Source organism: Lipomyces arxii (genome assembly GCF_038497795.1).
Source record: "Lipomyces arxii strain Phaff 12-163 unplaced genomic scaffold V1512scaffold_11, whole genome shotgun sequence".
Lineage (NCBI taxonomy): Eukaryota > Fungi > Ascomycota > Lipomycetes > Lipomycetales > Lipomycetaceae > Lipomyces > Lipomyces arxii.
In genome coordinates, this window is record NW_027117710.1 from 106060 (window position 1) to 132042 (window position 25983).

At 42.1% G+C, this 25983-nt stretch overlaps 13 protein-coding genes across 13 annotated transcripts; 9 read left to right on the forward strand and 4 right to left on the reverse strand.

The window, feature by feature from the left end:
- Positions 1–811: 811 nt before the first annotated feature.
- On the forward strand, positions 812–2796 carry V1512DRAFT_264521 (XPC-binding domain-containing protein). The gene is made up of 8 exons (XM_066916702.1): positions 812–995; positions 1199–1271; positions 1325–1404; positions 1455–1677; positions 1728–2191; positions 2243–2359; positions 2405–2500; positions 2553–2796. Exons 1-8 carry the CDS (start codon positions 930–932, stop codon positions 2571–2573), a joined length of 1140 nt encoding a protein of 379 aa, XP_066770732.1. The 5' UTR covers positions 812–929; the 3' UTR covers positions 2574–2796.
- V1512DRAFT_291905 (uncharacterized protein) lies at positions 2689–4099 on the reverse strand. The gene is made up of 2 exons (XM_066918275.1): positions 3436–4099; positions 2689–3383 (listed from the first exon to the last, which is right to left on the reverse strand). The coding sequence occupies exons 1-2, from the start codon at positions 3916–3918 to the stop codon at positions 2787–2789; spliced, it is 1080 nt and encodes a 359-aa protein (XP_066770733.1). The 5' UTR covers positions 3919–4099; the 3' UTR covers positions 2689–2786.
- Positions 4001–5133, forward strand: V1512DRAFT_264529 (uncharacterized protein). Its single transcript, XM_066916703.1, has 4 exons — positions 4001–4397; positions 4446–4516; positions 4562–4742; positions 4791–5133. Exons 1-4 carry the CDS (start codon positions 4169–4171, stop codon positions 5075–5077), a joined length of 768 nt encoding a protein of 255 aa, XP_066770734.1. The 5' UTR covers positions 4001–4168; the 3' UTR covers positions 5078–5133.
- Positions 4749–5764, reverse strand: V1512DRAFT_264531 (uncharacterized protein). The gene is made up of 2 exons (XM_066916704.1): positions 5319–5764; positions 4749–5272 (listed from the first exon to the last, which is right to left on the reverse strand). Exons 1-2 carry the CDS (start codon positions 5758–5760, stop codon positions 5181–5183), a joined length of 534 nt encoding a protein of 177 aa, XP_066770735.1. The 5' UTR covers positions 5761–5764; the 3' UTR covers positions 4749–5180.
- Positions 5632–8294, forward strand: V1512DRAFT_287085 (major facilitator superfamily domain-containing protein). The gene is made up of 7 exons (XM_066918103.1): positions 5632–6276; positions 6334–6640; positions 6693–6951; positions 7003–7130; positions 7182–7194; positions 7243–7765; positions 7827–8294. The coding sequence occupies exons 1-7, from the start codon at positions 5956–5958 to the stop codon at positions 8070–8072; spliced, it is 1797 nt and encodes a 598-aa protein (XP_066770736.1). The 5' UTR covers positions 5632–5955; the 3' UTR covers positions 8073–8294.
- A 2813-nt stretch (positions 8295–11107) lies between these two features.
- Positions 11108–12408, forward strand: V1512DRAFT_31247 (uncharacterized protein). Its single transcript, XM_066918342.1, has 3 exons — positions 11108–11270; positions 11318–12117; positions 12170–12408. Exons 2-3 carry the CDS (start codon positions 11362–11364, stop codon positions 12308–12310), a joined length of 897 nt encoding a protein of 298 aa, XP_066770737.1. The 5' UTR covers positions 11108–11270; positions 11318–11361; the 3' UTR covers positions 12311–12408.
- A 298-nt stretch (positions 12409–12706) lies between these two features.
- V1512DRAFT_264542 (Cation/H+ exchanger) lies at positions 12707–14851 on the forward strand. The gene is made up of 9 exons (XM_066916705.1): positions 12707–12870; positions 12936–12977; positions 13028–13180; positions 13232–13365; positions 13415–13491; positions 13537–13743; positions 13797–14029; positions 14079–14281; positions 14329–14851. Exons 1-9 carry the CDS (start codon positions 12834–12836, stop codon positions 14719–14721), a joined length of 1479 nt encoding a protein of 492 aa, XP_066770738.1. The 5' UTR covers positions 12707–12833; the 3' UTR covers positions 14722–14851.
- Positions 14839–17574, forward strand: V1512DRAFT_240381 (Sodium/hydrogen exchanger family-domain-containing protein). The gene is made up of 9 exons (XM_066914227.1): positions 14839–15254; positions 15307–15348; positions 15398–15553; positions 15603–15736; positions 15786–15862; positions 15909–16115; positions 16164–16599; positions 16648–17349; positions 17399–17574. The coding sequence occupies exons 1-9, from the start codon at positions 15215–15217 to the stop codon at positions 17525–17527; spliced, it is 1923 nt and encodes a 640-aa protein (XP_066770739.1). The 5' UTR covers positions 14839–15214; the 3' UTR covers positions 17528–17574.
- Positions 17575–19103: 1529 nt separating this feature from the next.
- V1512DRAFT_209633 (pheromone A receptor-domain-containing protein) lies at positions 19104–20400 on the forward strand (the record flags this gene model as incomplete). The annotated part of the gene is made up of 2 exons (XM_066913473.1): positions 19104–19635; positions 19685–20400. 2 exons carry the CDS (start codon positions 19104–19106, stop codon positions 20398–20400), a joined length of 1248 nt encoding a protein of 415 aa, XP_066770740.1.
- Positions 20401–20491: 91 nt separating this feature from the next.
- Positions 20492–21289, reverse strand: V1512DRAFT_226993 (uncharacterized protein). The gene is made up of 3 exons (XM_066913865.1): positions 20975–21289; positions 20833–20921; positions 20492–20772 (listed from the first exon to the last, which is right to left on the reverse strand). The coding sequence occupies exons 1-3, from the start codon at positions 21244–21246 to the stop codon at positions 20705–20707; spliced, it is 429 nt and encodes a 142-aa protein (XP_066770741.1). The 5' UTR covers positions 21247–21289; the 3' UTR covers positions 20492–20704.
- A 652-nt stretch (positions 21290–21941) lies between these two features.
- On the forward strand, positions 21942–23102 carry V1512DRAFT_194474 (class I glutamine amidotransferase-like protein; the record flags this gene model as incomplete). The annotated part of the gene is made up of 2 exons (XM_066913150.1): positions 21942–22101; positions 22156–23102. Coding segments are annotated over 2 exons (1107 nt in total), but the record flags the coding sequence as incomplete, so codon positions are not given.
- Positions 23103–23179: 77 nt separating this feature from the next.
- On the reverse strand, positions 23180–24212 carry V1512DRAFT_227001 (tetrapyrrole biosynthesis, uroporphyrinogen III synthase). Its single transcript, XM_066913866.1, has 2 exons — positions 23935–24212; positions 23180–23883 (listed from the first exon to the last, which is right to left on the reverse strand). The coding sequence occupies exons 1-2, from the start codon at positions 24185–24187 to the stop codon at positions 23369–23371; spliced, it is 768 nt and encodes a 255-aa protein (XP_066770743.1). The 5' UTR covers positions 24188–24212; the 3' UTR covers positions 23180–23368.
- A 354-nt stretch (positions 24213–24566) lies between these two features.
- On the forward strand, positions 24567–25932 carry V1512DRAFT_264557 (uncharacterized protein). The gene is made up of 3 exons (XM_066916706.1): positions 24567–25437; positions 25486–25567; positions 25614–25932. Exons 1-3 carry the CDS (start codon positions 24583–24585, stop codon positions 25883–25885), a joined length of 1209 nt encoding a protein of 402 aa, XP_066770744.1. The 5' UTR covers positions 24567–24582; the 3' UTR covers positions 25886–25932.
- The last annotated feature ends 51 nt before the right edge of the window (positions 25933–25983 follow it).

A 25983-nucleotide genomic window follows, 5' to 3' on the forward strand; every position in this document is an offset into this window, starting at 1 on the left:
CCATGGGTTCCAGCAATTCACAACGCGCTTGCGAGGTACTATATCCAATAATCACCAACTAACTACAGAATGAGTCTAACAAATCAAATTAGCTCTCAAAAGTATGCTGAAGACTTGAATGCTGTGAGTGTTGATATGAACTGTAGCGTACAGGCCCAGCGTTTGTGTAGTTGAGTCTTTGACTAAAAATACGGATAAACACGCTTCTTTTGACGCGATTACAACACAATACGTTTATGAAAAGAGAGTTGAGTATACGTGATCTACTACAAAACAATAAATATAATGCGTTCATACGCGTCAAATAATAGAATCAGTCTTCGCCAATAAAATGCGTGAAAAGCGTTAGCAGTAATTAAGATCGCTCTATCACGGGTAAAGTCGTTTGAAAACCAACGACCGATAAGCTTGGAATGTTAAAGGTCCTTTACTAACAAACAGGCATTGATTCTAGCGTAAAACTGTGAAGTATTAATGTTTATGCTGGACATATGTATATCATTCGTATTCAAGCCGTTTAGTCAGATAAGGAAAGACAGGATACAGATTTTCTTCAGTAGCTAATTAAAAGCAGTCTACTCAAGACACTATATTTTGAAACAGAACAGCAAACGACATATACAAAGCAGCTATTGGTATAGAATAGTTTAGTCTTATATGTATTGGTGCACGAAAGAGCACGCGAGTAAACCAGTGTATACGCACTGACTTGTTTGTGTCATAAACAAAATGTAGTTGGGCGCATTATGTCATTTACGGTTAGGGTTATGATTCTCACGATGTAGGATAGTCGAACAATGTACTTCAATTATCAATTGCCCAGCACTAAAATACATCACCAACTTGATTCTTTTGTTAATTCAGATCTGGGTTTTATTATTTATTGAGTTCAATTAGTTTACTTTTTGCTTGTTTGACTGTTTATAACGATGCTCTTAACGCTCCGAGATATTAAACGACAGAAATGGACAGTGGAGGTCGAGCCTTCTGACACGGTCAGTTCAAATTGTTCTGTTTCAAAATGTTGATCAAATGATGGCTGGCTATTTACTCTAAACTTTGTTGAATGCGTGAAACACTATGATTACTGGATCATTGACTACTGCTATGGATACTTTCATATGATTGAAAAACGTTTTGTCATCACTTGATCCGACAATGATTGTTCTAATTGACGATGTGCTGATGATTTTTGTAGATTGCGAAAGTTAAAGAATTGATTGAGGCTGATAAGGGTTGGAGTGCCCCGTTGCAGATGCTGATCTACTCTGGTAAGCATGCTGGTCTGGTTATCTGTGCTGAGCAAGTGTTAAAGTGGACCAAGGCAAGACTTTAGTGGATGACCGAACTGTTGAGTCCTACAATATCAAGGAAACCGACTTCATTGTTTGCATGGTATCAAAGGTACACGGTTTGTTTTTTAAACAGGTTTAGACATGCTTATTTCAATTCAGAAAAAAGTAGCTCCTGCCGCTACCCCTGCTGCATCTTCTGCTGTTCCTAGCACACCTGCTCCAGTGCCAGTGTCAACTCCAGCCGCCCCTGCTCAGGTGCCATCTACACCGGCACCGGCATTGACCACGCAAGCCGTTGAAGAAATGCCGGCAGTCTCTACTCCTACACCAGTTTCATCCGACGCTGCAGTTAGTGGTAGCTTCAATGACCCGAGTGCGTTCAGTACGTATTTGTCAATGCCCTGTTTGGATGATTCGTTAATAAACGTTCAGCGACTGGTTCAGCTCTTCAAGCGGCTGTCGATAACATGATTGAAATGGGATACAATCGGGAAGAAGTTGAGCGAGCTATGCGTGCTGCATTTAATAACCCAGACCGTGCGGTTGAATATTTGCTAATGGGTATTCCTGAACATCTAGTTCGTGATCCTGCTCCTTCTTCACCGAGTCCCGCTGCCGCCCCTGCTCCTGCTGCCCCTGCCGCTCCCGCCGCGCCTGCTGCTGTCGCCGTATCGCCGGCTCCAAGTAATCAGTCCGCCAACCTGTTTGAGGCCGCTGTACAAGCCAGCCAGCAACGATCTGCGCCTGCTGAGCAGCTTACTGGTGCGTCTGCAAGCTTAGACTTTTTAAGAAACAGTGCACAGTTCCAGCAATTGCGGGATCTTATTCGCCAACAGCCGCAATACCTGGAGCCAATTTTGCAGCAAGTTTCTCAGTCAAATCCTCAGTTGGCTGCAGTAAGTAAATGTTATAATTATGTGGATGGCAAGTGCTGAAATACACCGAAGCTTATACAGTCGAACCCCGAGGAGTTTATGCAATTGTTAACGGAAGGTGTTGATGACGAACCTAGTCGAGGTTACCAAATTGAAGTTACTGCAGAAGAATCTGCTGCCATTGACCGGGTACGTATTTCTCTTCAATACAATAAAACACCTAACGGAATTAAGCTCTGCGAATTGGGATTTGATAGGCAGGTTGTCATACAAGCTTTTTTTGCTTGTGACAAGAACGAGCAAATTACTGCCAATTATCTTTTTGAGCATGTAAGTCTAGATGATGCTTTTTTTCTTTTGTTTGTATGCTAAGCGGTACCAGGGGCACGAAGACGATGAATAGTGAATGACCATACGGCATAATTTTGTTGTACCATCAGAATTCTGTATTCATGATCCTCAATAAAGCTGTGATTATAGTAGAGCACAAGTTTGTTTTCAAGGAATTTGCATCACTTTGTCCATGCCTACAATTGCTGAAGGGGTTTTACGATATCGGTGTAGCACAACTATGATTTTCTACTATGACTTACTTTTTATAATTTATTCTTCTTAATCACCGTCGACTAGTGCGTGCAATTTCGTGCTTGCTCAATTTTAAGCCTGACTTTGTGAAATGTCCTACACTCTGAATTTTCAAACCCCGATCACGCGTGTTTCTTTGAGACTTTTTCTGGTTTCTTGGTGCTTTAGGCAACACGATTCCCGCCTCCTTTGCATTCTTCTCGTACTTGGCTTTGCGCTCAGCCTTCTTGTTAATCATTCCTTTGCGCATTGTCATTGGCATTTTGGTCTTGTTGAACCTCTCCTTCTGCGTCTCAACTAATGACTGTGGGTTGACTGAGAAATAATCTTTATTTTCAACTTTCCGCCGCCCGTCACCTCGAAGTGCCAAACTGTCAATACGAGATTCCATTGTTTTTAGTCTGGCTTTTCCAATCGGTGAGAATGAGACATCCGATAGCGAAATTGCGCTGCCTGTGCGCGAAGCCTCGGACAAAATATGTGACTCAGTAATCAACCGTTGCAGTTCGACATCATGCTTCAAATTCATTTGGTCGTCTTGCTCATCTGCTTTTGACTTTTTCCGTAGACTACCGTTTTTCTTTTCTTCTTTCTCCAGCTCGACATCGGATTTGGGAGTTTTTTGCGACTAAAATCTGTTAGTTATTTTGCTTATTCACGAACTCATTAAAACAGCACACCATGAAATTTTTCCGGTCTTTTGGAGTAGGAGCGTTAACTATCCTTTCTGTCCTTGACCCATCAAATCGAACGACAACTGGTCCTTCATCCGAATCATCAGCTTCAAAGTTCTCAGGCAAACCGTCGTCAAATCCTGCAAACTCTTCTTCCTCATCGTCAACATCACCATCTTCGGAATCGTATCCATTACTGTCACTGCCGCCCTCGTTACTCCCCGACTCATCTTCTTCGTCATCATCATCATCATCATCATCGCCCGGATCAACAATTCGCAAGCTAATGTCAGACCGGCCAGATTTTCCAACATTATTTGTCTTTGCAGATTTCATCATTCGCAACTTCTCCATAACATCATTCGCAGAGTCAGTACTTTTTCGCTTATTGGCACTTTGCTTTGTCGCCGTTGAAGATGTGGATTTTGCAAGCTTAGCCGCCTTCATCGCTTTCAGCTTCCGCATGACGTCTGCCGCTGATTCACTCATTTTAAATTATAGTCTGACTCTAAGCCTTTTCACAATTATTAATAAACGGAACAAGTTTCGCAAGTAACGATTTGCTTTGATGTAAACTAACGTCTTCGATATCAAAATATTTTGCTGGAACAAAATTCAGGGGTAATTGGATCACGTGCAAGTAGAGCCGCATGGACAATTTCGCAAATAGTTTGAATGCCCAGAACAAAGATGTACAAAATCTATGAGTTCAAAACGTGAAGGTTTATAACCACCAGCAATGACACGATTCAGGGGCTGTATAGACATTCATGCGGGGAAGGTGAAGCAGATTGTTGGAGGCACGTTGTCTGAAGATGTCACTGCTTTGAAGACCAACTTTGTTGCAGAGTTTCCACCGGCACACTTTGCTGAGCTGTATCAAACAAACAATGTTACTGGTGCCCATGTCATCAAGTTGGGCCCAGGGTGTGATGAAGCTGCTAATGAGGCGTTATCTGCTTGGAGAGGTAGAACTTAGAGTGGTAGTCGCAAGTCGGCGCTAATTGTGTGTGTAGATGGTCTGCAGATTGGAGGTGGGATTACATCTGAGAATGCTAAGTTCTGGATAGAAAATGGAGCAGAGAAGGTAAAGCAAAGTAGAAAGTTTGGTGATTAATTTTGACATGAAAAGGTTATTGTTACGTCGTATCTTTTTCCAAATGCGAAATTCAATTTGGAAAGGCTTGAAAGTTTGGTCAGTCAGGTAGGCAAAGACCGATTGGTCATAGATCTGAGCTGTCGGAGGAGGCAAAACGAATGGGTTGTCGCGATGAATAAGTGGCAGACTTTGACAGAGACAAAGATAGATAAAGGCGAGTGTGGACAGCAGAAACAAAATCCAATGAACTAATAGAGAATAGAAACTTTGGAGTTTTTGGCACAGTACTGCTGTGAATTTTTAGTTCATGCTGCAGACGTGGAAGGATTATGCCGAGGCATTGACGAGGACCTAGTGGTTGCGCTTGCAAACTGGTCACCGATTCCAGTCACTTATGCTGGTGGAGCCAAGAGTATAGACGATCTGGCCTTAGTTGACAGACTGAGTAAGGGCAAAGTCGATTTGACGTATGGAAGCGCATTAGACATCTTTGGTGGTGAATTGGTTGAGTTTGCAGATTGCGTAGAATGGAACAAAACACACAGTTAAAAGTATCATAAGATGAGTGTGATTATGTACAATAGATCACGAGTATTAACATTGAACTGAAGCAAAAAGAACGCCAGAGTATACACCACAATAGAGTACAAAGCTAAGCGAAAACTTTCGTCCATCGTGCAGGAAGATAAGCAAAAGCTTCAACGACTCGTCTAATAGTTTTTGCAAAGAGCTCTTGAACATACACTAGAATTGTTAGCATGGCAAATTTACCTTATTGGAATCTACTCACCTCCAGCAGCCCTGCCACTTTGGCTCGTGCGCAAGACCCACGACTTTGTCGTGATTTTCAAAATTTGCATTCCACAACCTTGTAAGAACTGAGTGATGATTTGGTCTTTGATCGTGATCCATGCGATTGTAGGCAATGATCCGCCAGCCTTAGCAATTGAGCGCATATATGTCTGCTCTGCCCGCAAATCAAGCATAATCGCAAGCGCATAAATAGACCTAACATTTTTCCTCAGATTTTCAAACGGGTCATCTTCTTCATCGTCGTCGTCAAATTCAATATCGCTTGTTGCATAGGTATCGTCACTGCCAATCTCACTTTCAACATCTTCAACTTTCGGTATGTCCTCTGCGTTCTTCTCGGCCTCAAATGAAACTCCGCTAAAAACGTTGCGCACTCTCTGCCTTACAGCTTCAATAGGATCTCGTATTAGTACTTCCATTATACGTATATTGAAACAGATCAGCAGTCTGTGTATACAAATTGTTCTTAGTATAGGGTAAGGGTGTATGATAAAGTTTAGAGATATAGAATCTAGTGAGATCACAGCAGTTTACCCCACCATCAGTTGATTAACACTTGACCAAGCAATCGGTCAATTCTGCTGTTTTTTTTATTGTAATTCTGTGAGACAAACATGGGTACTGATATTGATGAAGACACTAGAGAGCTGCATCCTCTTATTTCAGCTGAAGGCGAGGAGATGATTAGAGAGTCAGAATATACAGAATCCAGATCAAGTACTGCTCTACGTCAATCGGCAGATTCGTCAAGGTCCTCGGCACCGTCACATGTAGTTGTTATGGATAACACGTCTCAAAGTATTGAGTCAGGAACAGAAATTCAATTTGAAGATGGCTCTGGGAACCCTACGAGGTCGTTAGGCTACATATTTCTCCTCACACTTGCAATTGGTGGTTTACAGCTTTCATGGTCAACAGAATTTTCTAACGGAACGGCAAGAGCTTTAAAGTAGTGTGAAACTGAAAACAATATACTAACGTGCTATGTTTAGCCGTTTTTGCTGTCTCTTGGTATGTCGAAAACGTTCATGAGTCTCGTTTGGATCGCCGGACCATTGTCTGGAGTTTTGGTGCAGCCGGTAGTGGGAATGATGAGCGATTCAAGCCAATCACGGTTTGGACGGCGTCGTCCATTTATGGCTGTCGGATCGGCTTTTACTATACTAAGTCTGTTTGCGCTGAGTTGGAGTAAAAACATAATTTATGTTTTGCTGGGAGGACTTACTAGCTCACTTACGGGACCAACTCAAGTGCTAGCAGTAGTGATGGTATACGTCTTGGATTTTTCTGTTGGAACAGGTATTCTTTAAGTTTGTCGATGATTTATGCTGCCCGCTAACTTATTGCAAAGTCCAAGCAAGCTCAAGAGCGTTTATTGTCGACAATGTGCCATTGCATCAGCAACAATCTGCTAATGCATGGGCTGCTATCCTTACCGGAGTTGGCAATATTCTCGGGTTCATTTTAGGCACATTGGACTTGCCGCATATATTTCCAGTTTTTGGAGATACTCAGTTTAAATGCTTATGCGTATTTGCATCACTGGCCTTGATCATCTCAGTGGGCTTAGCTTGCATATACATTAAAGAGAAAGATCCCCGATCAGATTTGTAAGCCTTATCCTAGAAATTTCTGTTGTGACAGAATTTTAATAATGCCAGGTATATCCGCGAAGCCACAGGTCAGCGACGATCTGTTACCGATTTCTTCAAGTTGACCTTGCGTGGAGTAGCGCGACTAAGCCCCCAGGTCCGTTTGATTTGTAATACTGAGTTTTTTGCTTGGTTGGGTATGTCTGCAGTTTCAGTTATGCACCGCTTGAGCTAACTTTCTGACGCAGGATATTTTCCAATGTAACATTCTTTTGAATGCCGTTGATCTTTTATACTAACGGTCACTAGGCTCTTTTACACAACTACGTATGTGGGCGAGATGTACTACCAGGAACAAGTGCATTCGCGGAATCCTGACTTGCCCCCGATGACAAGTCATGAAATTGACTTGTTATGGGAGTCAGCAACAAGATATGCTAGTTTAGCGTTGCTTCTGTATTCAATTACAGCGTTGGTGACAAACGTGACATTACCTTTTGTTATCTCTGAGTCCTACAGTGGCGCCGAGCCACAGAAGTCATCGCCATTTCGAATTCGCTGGCTGACGCTCCCTCGGTCGTGGATGCTTTCGCACATTACTTTTGCGGTAGCAATGTTTTCAACTTTTTTTATTCGCACGGGCGCCCAAGCGACAGTAATGGTGACCCTTTTAGGCATCCCGTGGGCGCATGCTTTGTGGGCACCATTTGCGCTGATTGCAGAAGACATTTCTCGAATGAAATCTAAACTTCGACACCAACAACTTGAGGAATATGAGCACGAGGCAGGTATCATCATGGGAGTTCATAACGTCTTTGTTTCTCTGCCGCAGGTAATTATCGACGATCGATTTTTTATACGTCATTGAAAACTAATTTCATTTCATTTGACAGGTACTGAGCTCGTTGGGCAGCAGCATATTGTTTAAATTTCTCGCTAAGCCACGAGGCGAGGAGGACGATAACAGCATAGTATGGGTTTTCAGATTAAGTGGAATTGGAGCGTTAGTGGCGATCTATCTCAGTACAAAGATTAAGACTCCAGACCAGCTCGAGTTCAGTGACGTCTTCTCTAGTTCAGATGCGGACGATTCTGATACGTTGGACGTTAGCAATAATATAAACACTTCACGTGCTTAGTTTTGGAGGGTCGCGTATTTAAACTTTTTTGGAAAATTTCTTGTTGCTTGTGCGGCTGCTTGTTTTCGATTTATTGTCTTGATTTAAGCGAAAATTTCGCCTAAGTTTTTATTCTTGTTTGGCGTTGGTAATTGTTTTAGTTGCACGAGAAACAGTTTACAAAAAATAAACTAGATTATAGTAAGACAATTAATTATACTAAGTTCCTATTTGGTTCATAACTTCAGTTTGACGCAGTTTTCTAAACCATGGTTTTGTTGAAATTACAGTAACAAATGTACGTTGTGATCCAGTACAAAAGTGAAGGCTTTGTCGTACTTTATGTAGTAGCAAACTCTGGCTTTAGGACACCGTAAGATATCAATTTTAAGGAACCAGTTTATGGGTGTGATGGATGCGGCACTAAGAGATATATATCACTATGAAACCAACGGTCATACAATTCATCAGAAGATTATTGTGTTCACGAAAAATTAAATAAACTACGTGGAGCCCATCCTTACAGCCATTTTTTAGCCTTACTTTGCGGTTTGCGCTTAGTAAAGGCATTGAGCGGAGCCCGGTAATCACTTTCTGATTACTTTTCGCATTGGTGAATCAAAATTTTACGGGTGCTCGTTAGTTCAGACGGTTTTGAGTCCAACTGTTGCAGCCATGAATAGCTTCGTGCGCCTTAAACCACAATTTTGAGTCACACAACTCCAATTTTTGAACCGAACGCAAAGATTGAATACTGACTGTTACGGTTATGGTTGCAGATAACGGGTTAGGGCAAATTTGCACATAAAACCTTATACAAATGATTTTGCGTGTAAACAAAACGGGCACTTGATAGTCAGGCACTAAACTGCGGCCTCACGTGTACAAACGTAATAGGCGCCTGCGGATAACGCAATGCTTCTCAAGGGCAGCCGTCATCGGATGGTAAAAAGCTGATTTGTTTTAAACTTTGTTAGATAGCTTTTATTTTTTTTTTTTTTTTTTTTTTTTTTTTTTTTATTTTTTATTTTTTTTATTGTCTCTCGTTAACTGTTTGCAAGTTTTATATTTAACCAGTAAAATAAAATTAAAAAGAAACCCATAAATTTTGTACAAAAAAAGAAGACTATAATACTTTTTTTTTAAAAAAATAGAAGTAAACAATAAGAAGGCAAAATCATTATAAAATTTTATTAATAAAAAGGATTAATAATAAATATAAGACAATGACTGTCAACGCAGTCCCATGTAATTTTACCCACCAGAGCTTGTACTTCAGTTTATGTCTAGCCCACCAACACACAAATGGATTCAGTGTGGTAAAAGTATATCAAGGTGTCGGATATTGGCTTGCTGGAGTTAGCGTAGATCTGTTTCTCCACATCCGAAGAAATATACCTAAATCCTTTTCCTGCAGATCTGTACCTTGTCAAGAACAGACTAGCAACCTTTCTAGCTAGCTAATAAAGTGAAAGTTAAACGAAGCAAGTTCTTTTAGTTTCAGTTTTAACTGTTCCGACTTTCCATAATCTTATAAGCGCCTGCATTTATCAGGCCTTTATTTACTAGCGTCGAAATTTGTGGAGATTTCTGTTTTGAGGCAGTTTGTATGCGCATTCCAAGGGTACTCACTTACTTAGACACTGCAGATCCCTTATGCGATCATAGAAAACTGACGCTGCCTCGATAAATCTCACTTTGTAATTTCAGGCACCCTCCAATGATGGTGGCCCGTGTATGATGGATATTTTTTCTTTTTGTAATTTAAAATTGAATGTTAGCTAGTGTGGCTCAACGCTTCAGCCACGCAACAGCGAAACTCAGCTAAACTGTTTGTTGACGTGACCGGCAATCTAAGTCTCGGAACGGCTTTTTTGGTGTGGAACAAAATTTCTTTAACGACCGGTACAGAGAGGGTTCTCGCGAGTGTAAGCTGTCATAATGTGTAATTAACGCTATACTTAATCAGTACAGTTATGTCACATTCTAAGCTATTTCAAGCTTAGAACAAAAGACAATTTATAATGCACTTCACGTGAGAGAATAATAGAAGGAAGGGTATAGCGTTGTTTAAAGTTAAGACTCTCGCCAAATAAAGTCATAAAAACCCTAAGCCGCTGCCGTTGTAAAACGCGTCATAATGAACGCGTTGCTAACGAACGCGTCTGAATTATTATACAAATGGCTACATATTCGTCAACTTCCAACGCTCCTAAACTAGACACGTTTTGTGTTGGTGATATTGATGGTGTACATTCGCCACAGGCAGGAACACTGAAATTGATCTGGAATCTGATATGTCGATGAGGAGGGCTATCTTAGAGATGTTGGTCGTTCAAGCTTATTTGATATAGGAACGAATGAAGACACCTATCCGGGAGTATTTGGTATGCGGTGAGGCACCACCCGACATAATTGACCAATTGACCGTATCTAATGCTTTAAGTAAATACAAAACGACGCTGGTTCTGCATCGACGAGACCAAAAACGGGAAAAAAAATAGCCAGGGATTTGTTTACACTTAGACAGAAGCGTAGCGCACGTTTATCATATGACAGTGCTCATATCTACAGAGAGTACACTTTTCAGAACACTTTAAACACGAAAGCGACCGATTAACGCCAAAAAGTCGAGTGAAGCTTGTCTTAATAACGTCACTGTAATCACAAATTAGGTTTACACTAGTCTTATATTCAAAATTTATACGAAACCCCTTTAAAACTGATCGTATCTGAGTCCAACCTTCTCGAACACCAACGGGCCGAGAACGATCCGCTCCCCAATTGCCACTGATCAATTTATAGCTGAGCTGGAAACACTTAAATTCTTTTATTGGATACAAACTCATACTTTAGAGGTGTGTCACTGCATGGTTAAATGCTATTCTTTTTAAGTTGGTACCTCAATCTCGGGGATCATCTTCGTCTGCATGGACTTCTAGCTAATCGGACCTTCATTTCTCTCGTGTGTAACAGGCGCATGTACTTCGTCTCAGGAGCTGTTTAAGTTCATCCAAACTCAGACCATCAATAATGCCCACTCGTTTTTTTCCAGCCCTGCAATAAGGAAAGTTGGTTAGGCCGTAATTTGGTATTACCTCTCTTGAGATGAGGTATTGCACTTACTGTCTTTCCTTTCCTTCTGTCAGCCATGGTATTGTTAAAACCCATATAATCCAAGTTTAACCCAGCCAGATTTCTATTGTCTACCGTGCATGCGTATGTTCATGTGGGGTAGAATTGCTGTCCATTCTATACAACTGCAGACAAAGAAAATTTAGATTATCAGAAGCGGTAACATAAGTTGTTTATGAATTTGCATCAGATTCTTAACGCTTCTGGGCCACCATCCAGAGTTGAGGTTCCGGGTCCCACTTCACAAAACTATGGGTTGGTAGCAAATAAGACTGCGACTTCAAGAGACCAAAGCCCCATAAACAGACTGCACAGTCCCGTCATCATTCAGCATCCAGTCAACAGAGCATACTCGCATTCACCTGCAACTTCGTTCACAGCATCTTCGCAGTCTCCAACGTCAAATTTACCCTCACTGGCAGACAACGAATTTTGGCATCCACAAGAATATTATGACAGTCGCAGGGCTCGGGAATTCATGCCTGAATACGAATATCAAGCAAGCATCTCGGTTTTGAATAGACCCGCTTACATATATAAAGATGCTCCAACTAGCGATCCAGACTATAAATTCTTTCAAAAGGGCGGTTGCCGAGATCAACACCTAAAAGCAGGCAGACGAGCCGTGTCAGAAGCCGGGGATCAGATTTCTTACGACATAAATTCGAATCAAGTTGCCGAGTCAAATCCATTTACAGATAATTTGGGTCGTGATGGGTTTGAGCCCATAGCGGATCGCGAGCTTAAACATTTAAGCTCCTCGCAAGTAACATTCCACGATAATTCTGTCGCAGAATTAGATCGTCATCAAAAGCGTTCACACAGCCAGGAATCTGTAGACGAAGCCGCATCAACGACATCTGCTCCAACAAGGGCGAAGCGGCGGAAAGCACCAAACTCAACATGGACACTGGAAGAGGATAGAAAACTGGTATGAAAGTTAAGAAAGATCTTGTTGAAATATGCTAACAGCGGCCTAACAGGTCGAGATGGTTTTAAGAACATTGCCAAGGCAGGATTTCAGCGAGTATGCGCAAAGACTAAACAAACGTGACAGTCAAACAGTAAGATATCGGTGGAAAGTGCTTATTCGAAGAGCAACCGGTGAGAGCGACGATACATAACACGAGTATATACAGTAAGTCATTGGCTGGTTCGCTTACTTAAACAGAGTGTGTACATGTTACATTTTATGAGTTTAAATTTTTTTTTGCGCTACCCAAAAAGGTGTTTCGGTTAATTAGCAGGTTCAGGATGGTAGAATGGGATACGGCTTACGATTTGTACAGGTAGCATCTGTATTTCAGCATTGCATCAGAGTCAAAGCAAGTATATTGAACGTAATATCGCGGAGAGAAAACACTGCTCGATAGTAGATGTAGTATGCACATCGTACGTAGCTTCTCTACACCGCTCTGCTCGATAATTGTGCGATCTGTGCAACCACTTCGCAACCCTTACCCAATCGAGCCGCCCTCGCACAGACAGCAATGTAGAGCGTTCATACTCTATCTGACTAGAAATCATTGATATTGCACGAGGGCATTGAGTTGTGAAAAGGCTGCGAAATCTTTTCATATGAGGCCCTTGCTGTTACATTACGTGTTCTGAAAAACTGGCGTTGCTGGTTCTCGGTAAATAATCAAAATGACAGCGGTACTGTCTATAGCACTACAGTGGCTTGGTAACTACTCCCGTTTAGCGTAATTGTTTTGAAAGTACACGGATTCTAATGCATTTTTAAATTAGAAAAGCGGGAGAAAGATGCAGATTTTGAAGGCGGACCAGATGGTATTTCAGCTCGTGTACAGTTCTTGATGGCAGGCAATTAACACCTCTAGATGAGTTGAATGATCCGAGTCAAGAAGAGCTGTATTCCTCATGGGCACTGTTCATTATTATTTTATTGTTAATAGGATCTTTATGGACAAGTTACTATTTACAAGTTCGCAAGATTCAAGCCGTTCATGAAACCGTTGTGTCAATTTTCTCAGGTGGGTGTAACACATAAATCATGGTAGGACAGCTCTGATCGTTTCGTATAGGCATGCTCGTGGGTCTCGTCATTCGCATTTCACCTGGTCACTACATTCAAGATGCTGTATCTTTCAATCCGTCGTACTTTTTCAACATGCTACTTCCACCTATCATTTTGAATTGTGGATATGAGCTTCATCTTGTACGCAATTGTGACTACTAGTGTTGCTGACAAGATCTAATTAAAGCAGATTAATTTTTCACGAAATATTGGCACAATTCTTACGTTTGCTTTTGCTGGAACATTTATATCGGCTGTGGTCTTGGGGTAATTTTTAAGATTGAGAAGTAGCCTTCAGTCTAACAGAGCTAGATGTATTTTGTATATTTGGGCGTTTTTGGGTCTGGAAGGACTCAGCATCTCATTTGTTGCTGCGCTTGGGGTAGGGGCTACATTGTCTGCTACTGATCCTGTCACAATCCTGTCAATTTTTAATGCTTATAAAGTAGATCCTAAGCTCTACACTATCATATTTGGCGAAAGTATGCTCAATGATGCTGTCTCGATTGTCATGTTTGAGTAAGTCGCGTTTTGTTTGAGCCCGTTCCGAATTTTATTGACGGAAACAACAGAACGACACAGCAGTTTCATGGTGAATCTGCAGGTATCAGCAGCATGTTCAAAGGTATTGGCATTTTCTTAATGACGTTCACAATCTCTCTACTTATTGGTGCGATCGTCGGCGTAATGACTGCCATAATTCTGAGATACTCACAAGTTCGTAACTTTTCATCCATTGAGACATGCCTTGTGATGCTCTTTGCGTACGCGTCGTATTTTTTCTCCAACGGATGTCATATGTCTGGTGAGTTTCGCATATTTACAAGGTATCTTTTCCTCACTAACTTGGTTAGGAATTGTATCCCTTTTATTCTGTGGAGTCACACTGAAGTATTATGCGTTTCACAGCATGTCCAGAACGACCCAGGTGTCTATTAAATTTATTTTTGAGACTTTGGCGCAGTTATCTGAAAATTTTATTTTTATTTACCTTGGACTTTCGTTGTTTACAGAGGTCGAGCTAGTGTACAAACCAGTCTTGATCGTGGTAACTATGGTATAGTTTTCATTTTTGTGGATACATAGAGCACACTAATGATTTAGTTTGGCATCTGTGTCTCGCGGTGGGCGGCAGTGTTTCCACTGTCGAGAATGATTAACTTCATTCGCAGAGCAAGGGCTCGGGCGTCAGGTGATCCAGATCCAGAAGAAATTTCTCAGAAGTACCAGATCATGCTGTTTTGGGCAGGCCTACGTGGTGCTGTCGGTGTGGCACTTGCTGCTGGGATAGAGGGGGAGAGTGCCAATGCGCTCCGGGCAACAATCCTGGTTGTTGTAGTGCTCACAGTCATTGTTTTTGGTGGAACAACAGCTCGAATGCTCGAAATTCTAGGCATTCAAACTGGCGTTCAGGCTGAAGTAGATGAGGAAGAGATAAACATCGAAGAATTTTTGAGTATGACAGCTGGTCGTTCTGATGCGGTCCCGGCTGGTTAGAGCCGTCACAGTAATTGTGCATTAATTGAAACTAATGGCGGCAGGTGGATTTTTGGAGTCTTCAAATATTGTTCCATTCGTTGTGTTCTTATAGAGTCTAATATAATGGGTATTAATGTCTCCAACGTTACATCGTTTCAACCGTAAAGATCACCAGTGACTCGGATCCGAGACAGTATTTATGAAAGTTGGCACAGCACAAGTGGTGTAATTTATGCGTTTGTGTCATTAATGTACAGCGGAACGACACTTCCGCTGCTGCACGCTCTAGCAGAAAAGTTACGAGCCGCAACCATGTGCCGCACACGATGCGTCCCGCTCGCGTGAAAACATCAACGTACCCCCTGATTGCTCGAGTTTAAATTTTCTAAGGTCGACTTGTTGTGATAGTGAAAAGGAGAGACAATTAAGTGGCAGAAGAACTACAGTATAGTGAGCAGAAGTGACATCACGAGTATAATACAAGGCGTGGCGGCTGTAGCTCCATACCGACATGTTAGGACCGATTCTTTATGCCACCAACGCAATCTTGAGTATGCCGTCTTTCTGACCTGTATACCGTTGAAATTGCTAATTGGATTATAGATAAGCGGCAGAATGACGCTGATTTTGAGGGCACACCTGACGGTAAACTGATTTTGTTTTTGGAGGTCTACATGTGCTAACGTCGAGGTAGAAGATGAAGTTGTTGATCCATCACAACAGGAATTATATTCTTCTTGGGCATTATTTATTTTGATTACGTTATTGATTGGGTCACTTTGGACCAGTTATTTCCTTCAAGCTCGAAAAATTCAAGCGATACACGAGACTGTGGTCTCAATCTTTGCCGGTACGAACAGCAAGAGACTGCTTAGAGGCACATTGCTGACAATGCTTAGGAATGATTGTTGGGTTAGCAATCAGAGTTCTACCAGGCCACTATATTCAGGACGCGGTATCATTCAACTACTCTTACTTTTTTAACATGCTATTGCCGCCAATCATTCTAAATTGCGGATATGAGCTGCACCAGGTACATGTTAATTGGTTTTGGTGAAATTTAAATCACTGACTATGGTCAGGCAAACTTCTTTCGAAACATTGGCACGATTCTTACATTTGCGTTTGCCGGCACTTTCATTTCAGCCGTAGTCTTGGGGTATGTTCTCTTGTGGTTATGTTTGCGACAGATCTGATTTGATCAGATGCATTATTTATATTTGGGCATTTCTTGGTCTCGAGGGTCTTAAAATTTCGTTTGTTGCTGCACTCGGTTTTGGTGCGACGTTGTCAGCAACTGATCCAGTTACAATTCTGTCAATTTTCAATACGTACAAAGTAGATCCAAAGCTTTACACAATTATTTTTGGAGAAAGTATTTTAAACGATGCTGTTTCGATTGTTATGTTTGAGTATGCATTGGCAGTGTTTTACGGGCTAAACAGGTACTAAATGTTTAGAACTACACAACAATTCCACGGAGAATCGAAAGGAATCAGTAGTTTATTTAAAGGAATTGGTATTTTCTTGATGACGTTCACAATCTCACTCTTGATTGGAGCAAGCGTTGGAGTTATGACGGCTTTGGTCCTCAAACACTCAAGGATCCGATTATTCCCTTCTATCGAGACTTGCTTAATTCTGCTTTTTGCATATGCTTCATACTTTTTTTCTAATGGTTGCCACATGTCTGGAATTGTGTCTTTACTGTTTTGTGGTATCACGCTCAAACACTACGCGTATTTCAACATGTCTCGACGAGCGCAGCTTGCGACAAAATACATGTTTCAGACCCTTGCGCAGCTGTCAGAGAATTTCATTTTTATTTATCTGGGTCTTTCACTATTTACTGAGGTCGAATTAGTCTACAAGCCAATGTTGATCATTGTCACGACTGTGAGTCACACTGATTTTCTAACAATCGCATACTAACTTGAAATGCAGTTTGGAATTTGCGTCTCCAGATGGGCGGCAGTATTTCCCTTGTCGCGCTTGCTTAATTTTATTCATCAAGAAAGAGCAAGAAGAATGGGCCTGTCGGTTTCAACGGAATTGACTCAAGAGTATCAGGTCATGCTCTTTTGGGCTGGCTTGCGTGGTGCGGTTGGAGTTGCTTTAGCTGCTGGAATCGAAGGCGAGAACGCAAACTCGCTGCGGGCTACAATTTTGGTCGTAGTTGTGTTGACCGTGATTGTGTTCGGCGGCACCACTGCACGAATGCTTGAAATTTTAGGCATTCGAACCGGAGTTGAGCAGGAGACCAAGAGTGATGCAAGTGATGTTGATATTGAAGCGGCGACGTGGAAGCATGGAACAAACAGGGTCAATGGCGGTACAATGGGCAGATTGCTGTCAGACAGTCAGAAATCTCGTCGGTCTCCAGAGCTAGCACAAACCGAGTTTCAAACACGCTCTGGATCGTTTACAACTCCGTCTGGATCAGAATCGGCTATAGCTGAAGGCAACGGAAAAAAATTATACGTGCCACCATTGTCTAGAACTACATCTTCAAATCCATCTGCCATCGGCAGCAATACGGCATCAACGTCAAGTTCGGCAAGTGGCACACCAGCCAGCAGTTTACCAGGACTATTGGCGAGGACAGCTGAAGACCACGCACGTTGGTTCCAGAACTTTGACGAACATGTGAGCAACAACCCTTTGTTTTTAATATATGGCATTAATTTAAACTTAGGTTCTTAAACCTGTGCTACTTGATGCGTCACTTTCGAGTACTTCCAGTTTAGTCGAGACACCAATTGCCTCAAACAGTCCCACACCTACGGATTCGAAAGAAAGTGCGCCGTCAACGTCAGCAACCTGAAATTTTAGTAAATACCCGTTAATTGAAAATTATAACGTTGAATTGAAATTGTAATTCTAGCCATAAATTTAACGAGAAACTTGAGAAATGTGGCTCGAGCCGCACAATGTTTCAGATTTCGTTCGCGCAGTGGACGAAAGACACGCGCATCGGAATGCGGTAGAGGTCGTAGAACTCGGCCGCAACAAATTAGGACAATAGCAAGAAGCAAGAGAGAACAATGGTGTTCACCGCGCGTGCTCGTTTGATTGCACTATCACTCTATCTTGGGCTGAAATATAAAGACTTCGGTTTCCTTACAGAAATTCATTGATCTCAAGCCAGATCACCAGATATAATCGACTAAATTCAGCACTATATCTAACAATAAATAATTAACTGTAACACAGTTCTTATGTGTGATGTGCAGTTTTGATCGCACCGAAATGCGGTCGTCATTCATCAAAGCAGCGTTTGTTAGGGTCACACACAACTAATGAAGAACCGCCATAGTACTGCTAGATCTTTGCTGACTGTCCACTACTTCAGGCCAAGTTTGCTTAACTACTGTCAATTAATTAAAGGCCGCCGGCGATCAAAACATCTGATTTGCGGTTACTCATTCTGACTCTGGCCGTTTGTTTTCACACCAAAGCACACTTGCGTCATATCATACTTGCAAATATACTGAACACGTTGAAACTACTATCCTGATGTCTGAAATACTGTGACTGTATAGGCTGTGCACGGCATTCAACGGATTCCGTCTGAGTAGTGTTTCTGTGTCTATATCCGGAGACTTCAAGAGAAAATAATCTGATGATCAGAAAGTCTCAGCTTGATGCGCCACCTCCTAATTCAGTGTCAAAATGTTATGAGTTCTGAACAGGTCGTCTGCATAATGCACTAACTTCGACTATGCGCACGTGACGTTCTTGTGACCATGTTGCGCTTTTTGCTTTTACTTGGGACCATGCTAAATACATAAGTTATGACCGTTTTTAGTAGTTTTTGCTTCACTGAGTTGTTACTCCGACTTCCTTTGATTTTGCTTTGGTTATTCTGTAAGCAGACGTACTGTGAACATATGCCTCATAATGTGCGGCTGATATTGATACTGATGTGAGCCGCATGAACTGTGTGAATTAAATTACCCGATTGGGCATTGAATAGAGAGCAGGCGCATCTAAATGTCTAAAAAAAACTGACATTTGCTGTCTATTCTAATCTCTTTTTTTACGATTGGTCTGTGCGATCAGAATGACCCCGAATTTGACGGATTTGACACGGGGGTTAAACTAAGCCACAATGATTCTGACGCTGAACGTGCTACAAGATTTCACCCACTCAAGATGTCTCTCCGTCCTCAGTCTTTATGTGTTCGTTTATGTACATCTCGTCAAACTATATTTTAGAAAAGGAGGTTGGATACTAGTGTATAGAATACCTTGATTAAGGGCAAATACATAAGATCTGCATAATCGCAGTTACCTCAGTCCTACAGAAGTTATACCTATTGATCTGTTCCTGCTATATCGTCTATCTATAACTGACGCTTTTCATTATCTCCCAGTCTAATAAAGTTATCATTCTTATTATGTTAAACGCACCATTATTGGTTTGCAGCATTATATCGCTACTACTTTCTATAGCGCCACTGCTTTGGAATTTCCGACAGCGCAATCTGGCAGCTATTTTGTTTATTATATATGTTATAATTGGTAATATTTGTATTATTATGAACGCAAGCGTTTTCGGCGGACCAAATGTCATGACTTATTGGGACGGAAAGATTTACTGCGATATTATTAGTCGTGTGCAGCAAGTGTGCTCGAACGGTGTCGCGGTCAGTTTAGCCGTTGTTGCAAGAACTCTGGCCGGTATCTTGTCAAGAAAGGTTTTGCTGACGCATTCACCGTCTGACAGACGCCGAGAAATTGTCATTCAGCTTGCTCTGTGCATCGGAATCCCATTAGTGCTTCTGAGCTTGTACTATATCTATCAACCTTATAGATATATGCTTATCCAGTTTTCCGGATGTCTTGCTGCGTACGATGATTCCTGGGTTGCGTTTATTCTTTTCATCATTTGGCAGCCTGTGTTTGCACTCATCACGAGTATCTATTCGGGTATGTCGTGTTAGGTCCTGTCAAATCCTAGAATATTAATGTTTGATAGGTTTGACGGTTTACCGGTACTTTAGAAGACGGCAAGAATTTCGCCAAATACTGCAGTCTAGCCAATCTGGACTAACCGTTTCAAGATTTGCTCGTCTGTTGTTCTTTTGTGTTTCGATGGTTGTGGTCGAGCTCCCTCTGTCGTTATACAATCTGATCCGCAACGTCGAGAACGGAGTTCATGCTTTTCATTGGAACGTGACACACAACGAGCAGAAATGGAGTGTCATTCCAAGAATTCCAATGACGTATACTCGTCCCGACATGTACTTCTACCTTATCTGCTCAATCATGCTGTTTGTGTACTTTGGTTTTGGAGTCGATGCGCGAACAGTGTACATAGACTGGATGGTCAAGCTCGGGTTCCGCAAAGTCTTTCCTAATAGTAAGTGGCTGGCCGAAAGGAGCACGACCATCAGTACAAACAGCAGCGGATCAAACTTCATGTCGACGCAAAGTTCAACTTCCAAAAGTGAATACTATCCATCACAAAATGCACGACCGACTCGGTTCGACTCGTGGCAGGATTCAGCTGATTTGGAATATGGTCTCGATGACGACTGGAACGAGAAGTTTGGAGGTCGGTACAATCACGAAGTCACAATCACAGGCGGTTGTGCCTTGGCTGAGTCTCGTAGCCATAGCATCACAGATAGTTTAAATGAGCCACTATCCGACGCGTCAGTAAGAGTGAAGTACGAAGTCAGAGTCACATAAGAGTTCAGTTCCACTCGTTGATGTGCCTAATTATAATAACTTGTATTTAATTTTTTTTGTTTGGTTGGCTTAGTTTTGGGCGAATAACGGATACAATATAAAACCAATTTATAATTTAAAAGATACAGATTTGGCCATAATACTAATTATCCAGTATAGTGTAATTTGTACTATGATTAAAGTACTTGTGTTCTGATAATGATAATATGAAAGCAAGTGTTTCATTGCTGTACCTTGGTGTTCACGGACAGTAAACTACACTGTAAATCGTACAATCCTAGCTTCAACTAATAAATTCACTCAATCACGCCTCAGCTTCAACCTCCTCTCTGCTCTCAGGCTGTCTAGGCGTTGCAATCTTTTGGATGTTGCCTAAATTATCAAATCAGTACTTTCACTACCAAACAGTCACCGATCTGATCGTTAACTTACGTTGAACCAACTGCAACGATCCAACTCGTCTGCCTTCAGCAGTCGTAAACGGCTGCAAGCTTGCTGTTGCCTCAATGTACACGAGATTTCTAAACGTAGTGGTTAGTCACTGTAATCCGCACATGTTGATTTATTCGCTTACCCCTTCTTGTAGTTATCAACAAGATACTCGAGATTGCTATCGAATGAGACAACATGGTACCAAGAAGTTTCGCTGTCACGTCCCTGGTTAACCGCAACGTTGTATCGTGCGTAATCACGTCCGTTTACCGAAGTGTGCTTCTCGACGTCAGCGCCCAACCGACCGATAATTGTCATACGAGCGACATCACGCGTGACGGAAGAGCTAGAGAACGAGCGAGCTGCGCCAGCAAACTTGCGAACGTTAATGGTCTTGAGAGTGGATCCGATCATTGAGAAGATTAATTTAGTTTGACTGAAAATTGGTCGTGAGAAGAGGAAGCGGTGATGAGTCGAACGAAGGTCACCGTTTCAACGCGCAGACTATTCACGCCGGGTAAAAACACGCACACACAAGACCCTTGATTAATGATTATATCACGTGCACGTGAACAATTACTCAACTCTAAACTCTAAATTTTTTTCGCTCGGTTGATTTTTTGCGTTCATCAAAGCTTCAATCTTTTGCCGGCCCACCATTTTTCTAGTTGTCAAAATATTTGCTGTCTTTCGGCTTGTTCAACAATAGCGCGGTAAAAACTAGCTTATCTGCTTTTGGGTTTTCACTCTTTATGAGATTTGTGTCTTTGACAACTAGTCAGGTCAGTACTGATTCATTTTGGTTGAAAGTCTCAAGACAGCATATACAGATGATGCCCACCCAAACTTTCTCGCCTTAAAAGCAATAACTGACTGTTGTTTAGGATTATTTATCAGGTATGAGACCATTCTTATGACAATATTAGTTTTGTGGTTTCGAATTGGGGTTAATTTAAAAATCCAGACCACATTTGGAAGGATTCGCGACTATAAGAAAAAAAATGATTTTACCACGTGTATCCATTAACGGATTATTCCAAAGCCGAGTGTCAGGGCAGAAAATTGTTTCCAGATTACCCCATGCCTATTCGACAGTGCGGTATTTAACTTCGGGGTTGACTAAGGCTACTCTGGCCATCAAGAACGGCCCAATTTATGCTGGCAAGTCGTTCGGCGCGGAAAAGAATATCTCTGGTGAAGCTGTTTTTACGACCTCATTAGTAGGATATCCCGAGTCAATGACCGATCCTTCATACAACGGGCAAATTTGTGAGTTTTTGTGATTCGTTTGCAACATATTGCAACAGTTGCTAACGAGAACAGTGGTTTTCACTCAACCCCTTATCGGAAACTACGGTGTTCCGTCTTCACAGAGAGATCAGTACAATCTTCTGAGATACTTTGAATCGCCTAAGATTCAGTGTGCCGGAATTGTGGTTGCCGATTTTGCTGAGAAGTACTCTCACTGGACTGCAGTCGAGTCCTTGGGAGATTGGTGTAAGCGTGAAGGCGTTGCTGCAGTCACTGGCGTCGACACCCGTGCTATCGTACAGTATCTTCGTGAGCAAGGTTCGAGTTTGGCAAAGATTACGCTCGGGGACGAGACCGATACTAGCGAGTTTTCCGACCCTGGTGCTCAACACCTCGTCGCTAAGGTTTCGACTCCTGAGCCATATACCGTCAACGTAGGCCAAGACATCAAAGTTGCCGTTATTGACTGCGGCGTCAAGGAGAACATCTTGCGCTGCCTTGTTTCCCGCGGTGCCACCGTGACTGTGTTCCCCCACAACTTCCCTATTCAGAACGTTGCCAGCCAGTTTGACGGTGTGTTCATTTCTAACGGTCCTGGAGACCCTACCCACTGCTCTGACACTATTTTCAACCTTCAGCAGACCATGGCCTCGTATGCTGGCCCCATTTTTGGTATTTGCTTGGGCCATCAGTTGTTGGCTCTCGCTGTCGGTGCCCAGACCATCAAGCTCAAGTACGGTAACCGTGCCCACAACATTCCTACTTTCGATTTGACCACCGGTCACTGCCACATCACTTCTCAGAATCACGGATACGCGGTTGATGCCAGCACTCTGCCTGCTGAGTGGAAAGAGTATTTTATCAACTTGAACGATCGTTCCAACGAGGGCATGATCCACTCTACCAGACCTATATTTAGCACCCAGTTCCATCCCGAGGCTAAGGGCGGTCCTTTAGATTCGTCGTTTTTGTTTGACAAGTTCTTCGCCAACATTGAAGTTTTCAGACTTGCCAAAGGTGCGACGACAATCTCCACTCCTCTTGAAGTCGAGACGCCTGCCTCAGCTTCTGTCTCCATTTAATTTGTTTTTGCGATGCTTGCTTGTAAATGTGCTCGGGTCAGTTATAATTAGGTTTAGGAAGTAGCGTGTAACGTTTCAAAATATTGATAGATAGAATGCTCAGAATGCTTTTTGTATTATGTTTAGAAATAATAATTGATTTTTTTATGAAGCAAATGACTTAACGAAACGCCCGTAATGCAAAATGTACTCTACAAACCCGGTTAGTAAGTCTCGAATATCCCAGTCAAGAGATTGACCGGATCAGGTTTTTTAGACACTGAATCTGGCACAATTGAATTATTCAATAAGAAAGTTTCTGTTGTAGGTCCAATCGCGGCAACTTTTGTTTTCGATCTGTCGGCTGCTATCGTTTGAGCAATATCAAGTGCGCCGGATGGCGAAAAAAACACAGTCCAAACATCCGATTCAATGGTAGAGACTAATTTTTCAAACATCTCACCGACACCAGAGACTGTAGCTGACTGGTATACAACTTTTTCAACGCACTCAATTCCACTGTCTCGTAGCGTGACGGGAATCACATCGCGTCTGGTGACCCCGGTGAAGAAAAGGCATCTTGCCGGTTTTGCCTCGACGATCTGGCCAGCCAGAATTTGTCCGTTGCCTGCGGACTCACCGCCTAAAATTTTCGTAAATCCGTGTGACTGTACTAATGCTGCCGTAGCAGGTCCGACTGTGTAAAGTGGCAGTGAAAGAATGTAAGACTTTGCTGCTTCTGCAATTTTATTAACTCCGAGATTACTATGATAATGTGCACGCAACATGCCTGATACCTGACTCAATGCTAATACAACAGCCTCAACAGCTCGCTGGGATGTAATTATTAACGCGTCAAACACATCTGTGTCTTTGGTATCGTATCTGTTCTCGAGGTACAGTTGCAATCCCGATTGATCAACCAAGTCGTGAGAGAGAATGGGCAGGAAATGCGGATCAAAACTGTGCTTCTTAGCAGCAGCAGCATATACGTCTTCCTCCGCGTTTGGACTAGGATTCTTCAAAAATATAATGCTGCGCATAGTTCATCAATTTTTAACTATCAACTTACTTGAGATTTAACAAGACTTGATCTGTGACTAACCCTGACCCACCAAAGTATTATTCAGGGGTTCAAAATAAGCGTTGGTATCCTATGCAGGCAAAAAGTATATTTCAACTGACAGAACGTTATTCAACAACTTATAGCCAGTAAAGTAGCGTGTATCTTAAAACTATTTTTATTATTTATTCCCAAAGACGATGAGTTTTAAAATTTGCTAAATGTCACTGGTAACCTTTAAAATTCAGTAGTACAAAACGGGCATTATCACTTTTCCAAAACTTGGTACTGATCTGCGTCAGCTTAAGCCGCACACTTGTTCCCTCGTACCCAAGTTTGCGTCTCCAAACTTCAATTCACACTCACAAGTAGGATATGCCTTCACCAGAGTTTATAGCTAAACCACCGGACGGGTTTTCGGTGCTATCAATAGTAAGGGGGTTTCAGCTGACATTTCTCGGTGCGTATCGTACATTGCAAAATCCCAACTTGTTCAGAGAAAAGTATTACCGGCAAGCGGCGTACGCTATTGCGATCTCGTTAATTATACAGTTTATAATCTACATTCCAATATGGATAGCTAAGTTAATGCTCAGTGTATCGACATGGATGGTTTACGACTCAGGTGATAATAAGCCTGGCGAAGGTTCTGCAAAGATTTTCCACGCCATCTCGTTCTGGGAAAACAATCTCGTCAACTTGAGCGGCTTGCTGATTGGACTCGTGAGGTATTTACGACCAGAAATGGATATTATGTTTATGGAGTCAATAAGATTTATTGATGACGTATACTTCAAAATGCATCCTTTAAGTTTGGAAGAGACAAAAACTGAAGGGGTGATGTCTTCTGCGACAAAGCCATCGGAGCGTACGCGATTCTACGCACCTCTTTCATTATACTCGACAGACTCAGGTCGCACGTTAGCAAGGGCGCGGATGCATTCAAAAAACGACGAAGAAAAGTTTTTGGTACCTTCGAAGAACAATGCTGCAAAGTTTGTATCGCGATACTTCAGACGATCGATTATCTCTGTCGTGGTGTATGTGCTATCGATGATCCCGTACTTGGGCAAAGTTGTTTTGCCGGTTGTGTCATTTCTCAGTTTCAAGAAAACAGTTGGCACATTACCGGCAGCTGTTGTCTTTAGCGGGGGAATGTTTGTGCCAAAACAGTGGCTAACAGTGTTTTTGGCTGGGTATTGGGGCGGACGAAGTCTATGCCGAGAACTTGTGAGTGTGAATGAGCTTATAATAGACGCCTTTTTGACTTTGAAATAGCTAATACCATATTTTTCAAGACTGCCTTTCACACCAAGTGAGCGTGCAGCCTGGTTTCGCGCAAGAGAAGGTGTACTCTTCGGTAAGATCTTTGGCTGAAATATAGGTCTGGAATACTGATGCAATAGGATTCGGCTTTGGCTTTCATTTCATTTTAAAGATTCCTTATGTAGGCATTCTTATGTACGGCATTGCAGAAGCTTCAGCAGCGTACCTCATTACAAAAATAACAGATCCACCACCATCGCCAACCGACGTGTTGCAATGGACAAAGACTCAGACAACTTGGAACCAGCGCGAGCAAATGCTACAAGGCAAGATTGTTGAGGGCAAATGTTTTCAACCGATTTTCTCCAAGTCTAAAACACCTGGGGCATGGGTTGAAGAGAAAAAGAAATAAATGTATTCATAGAAAAATGTATAATATCACCAACCAGCTCAACATCATATATAAATATTCAGTGCTAGAAAATAAAAAATCACCAACTTGAAATACAA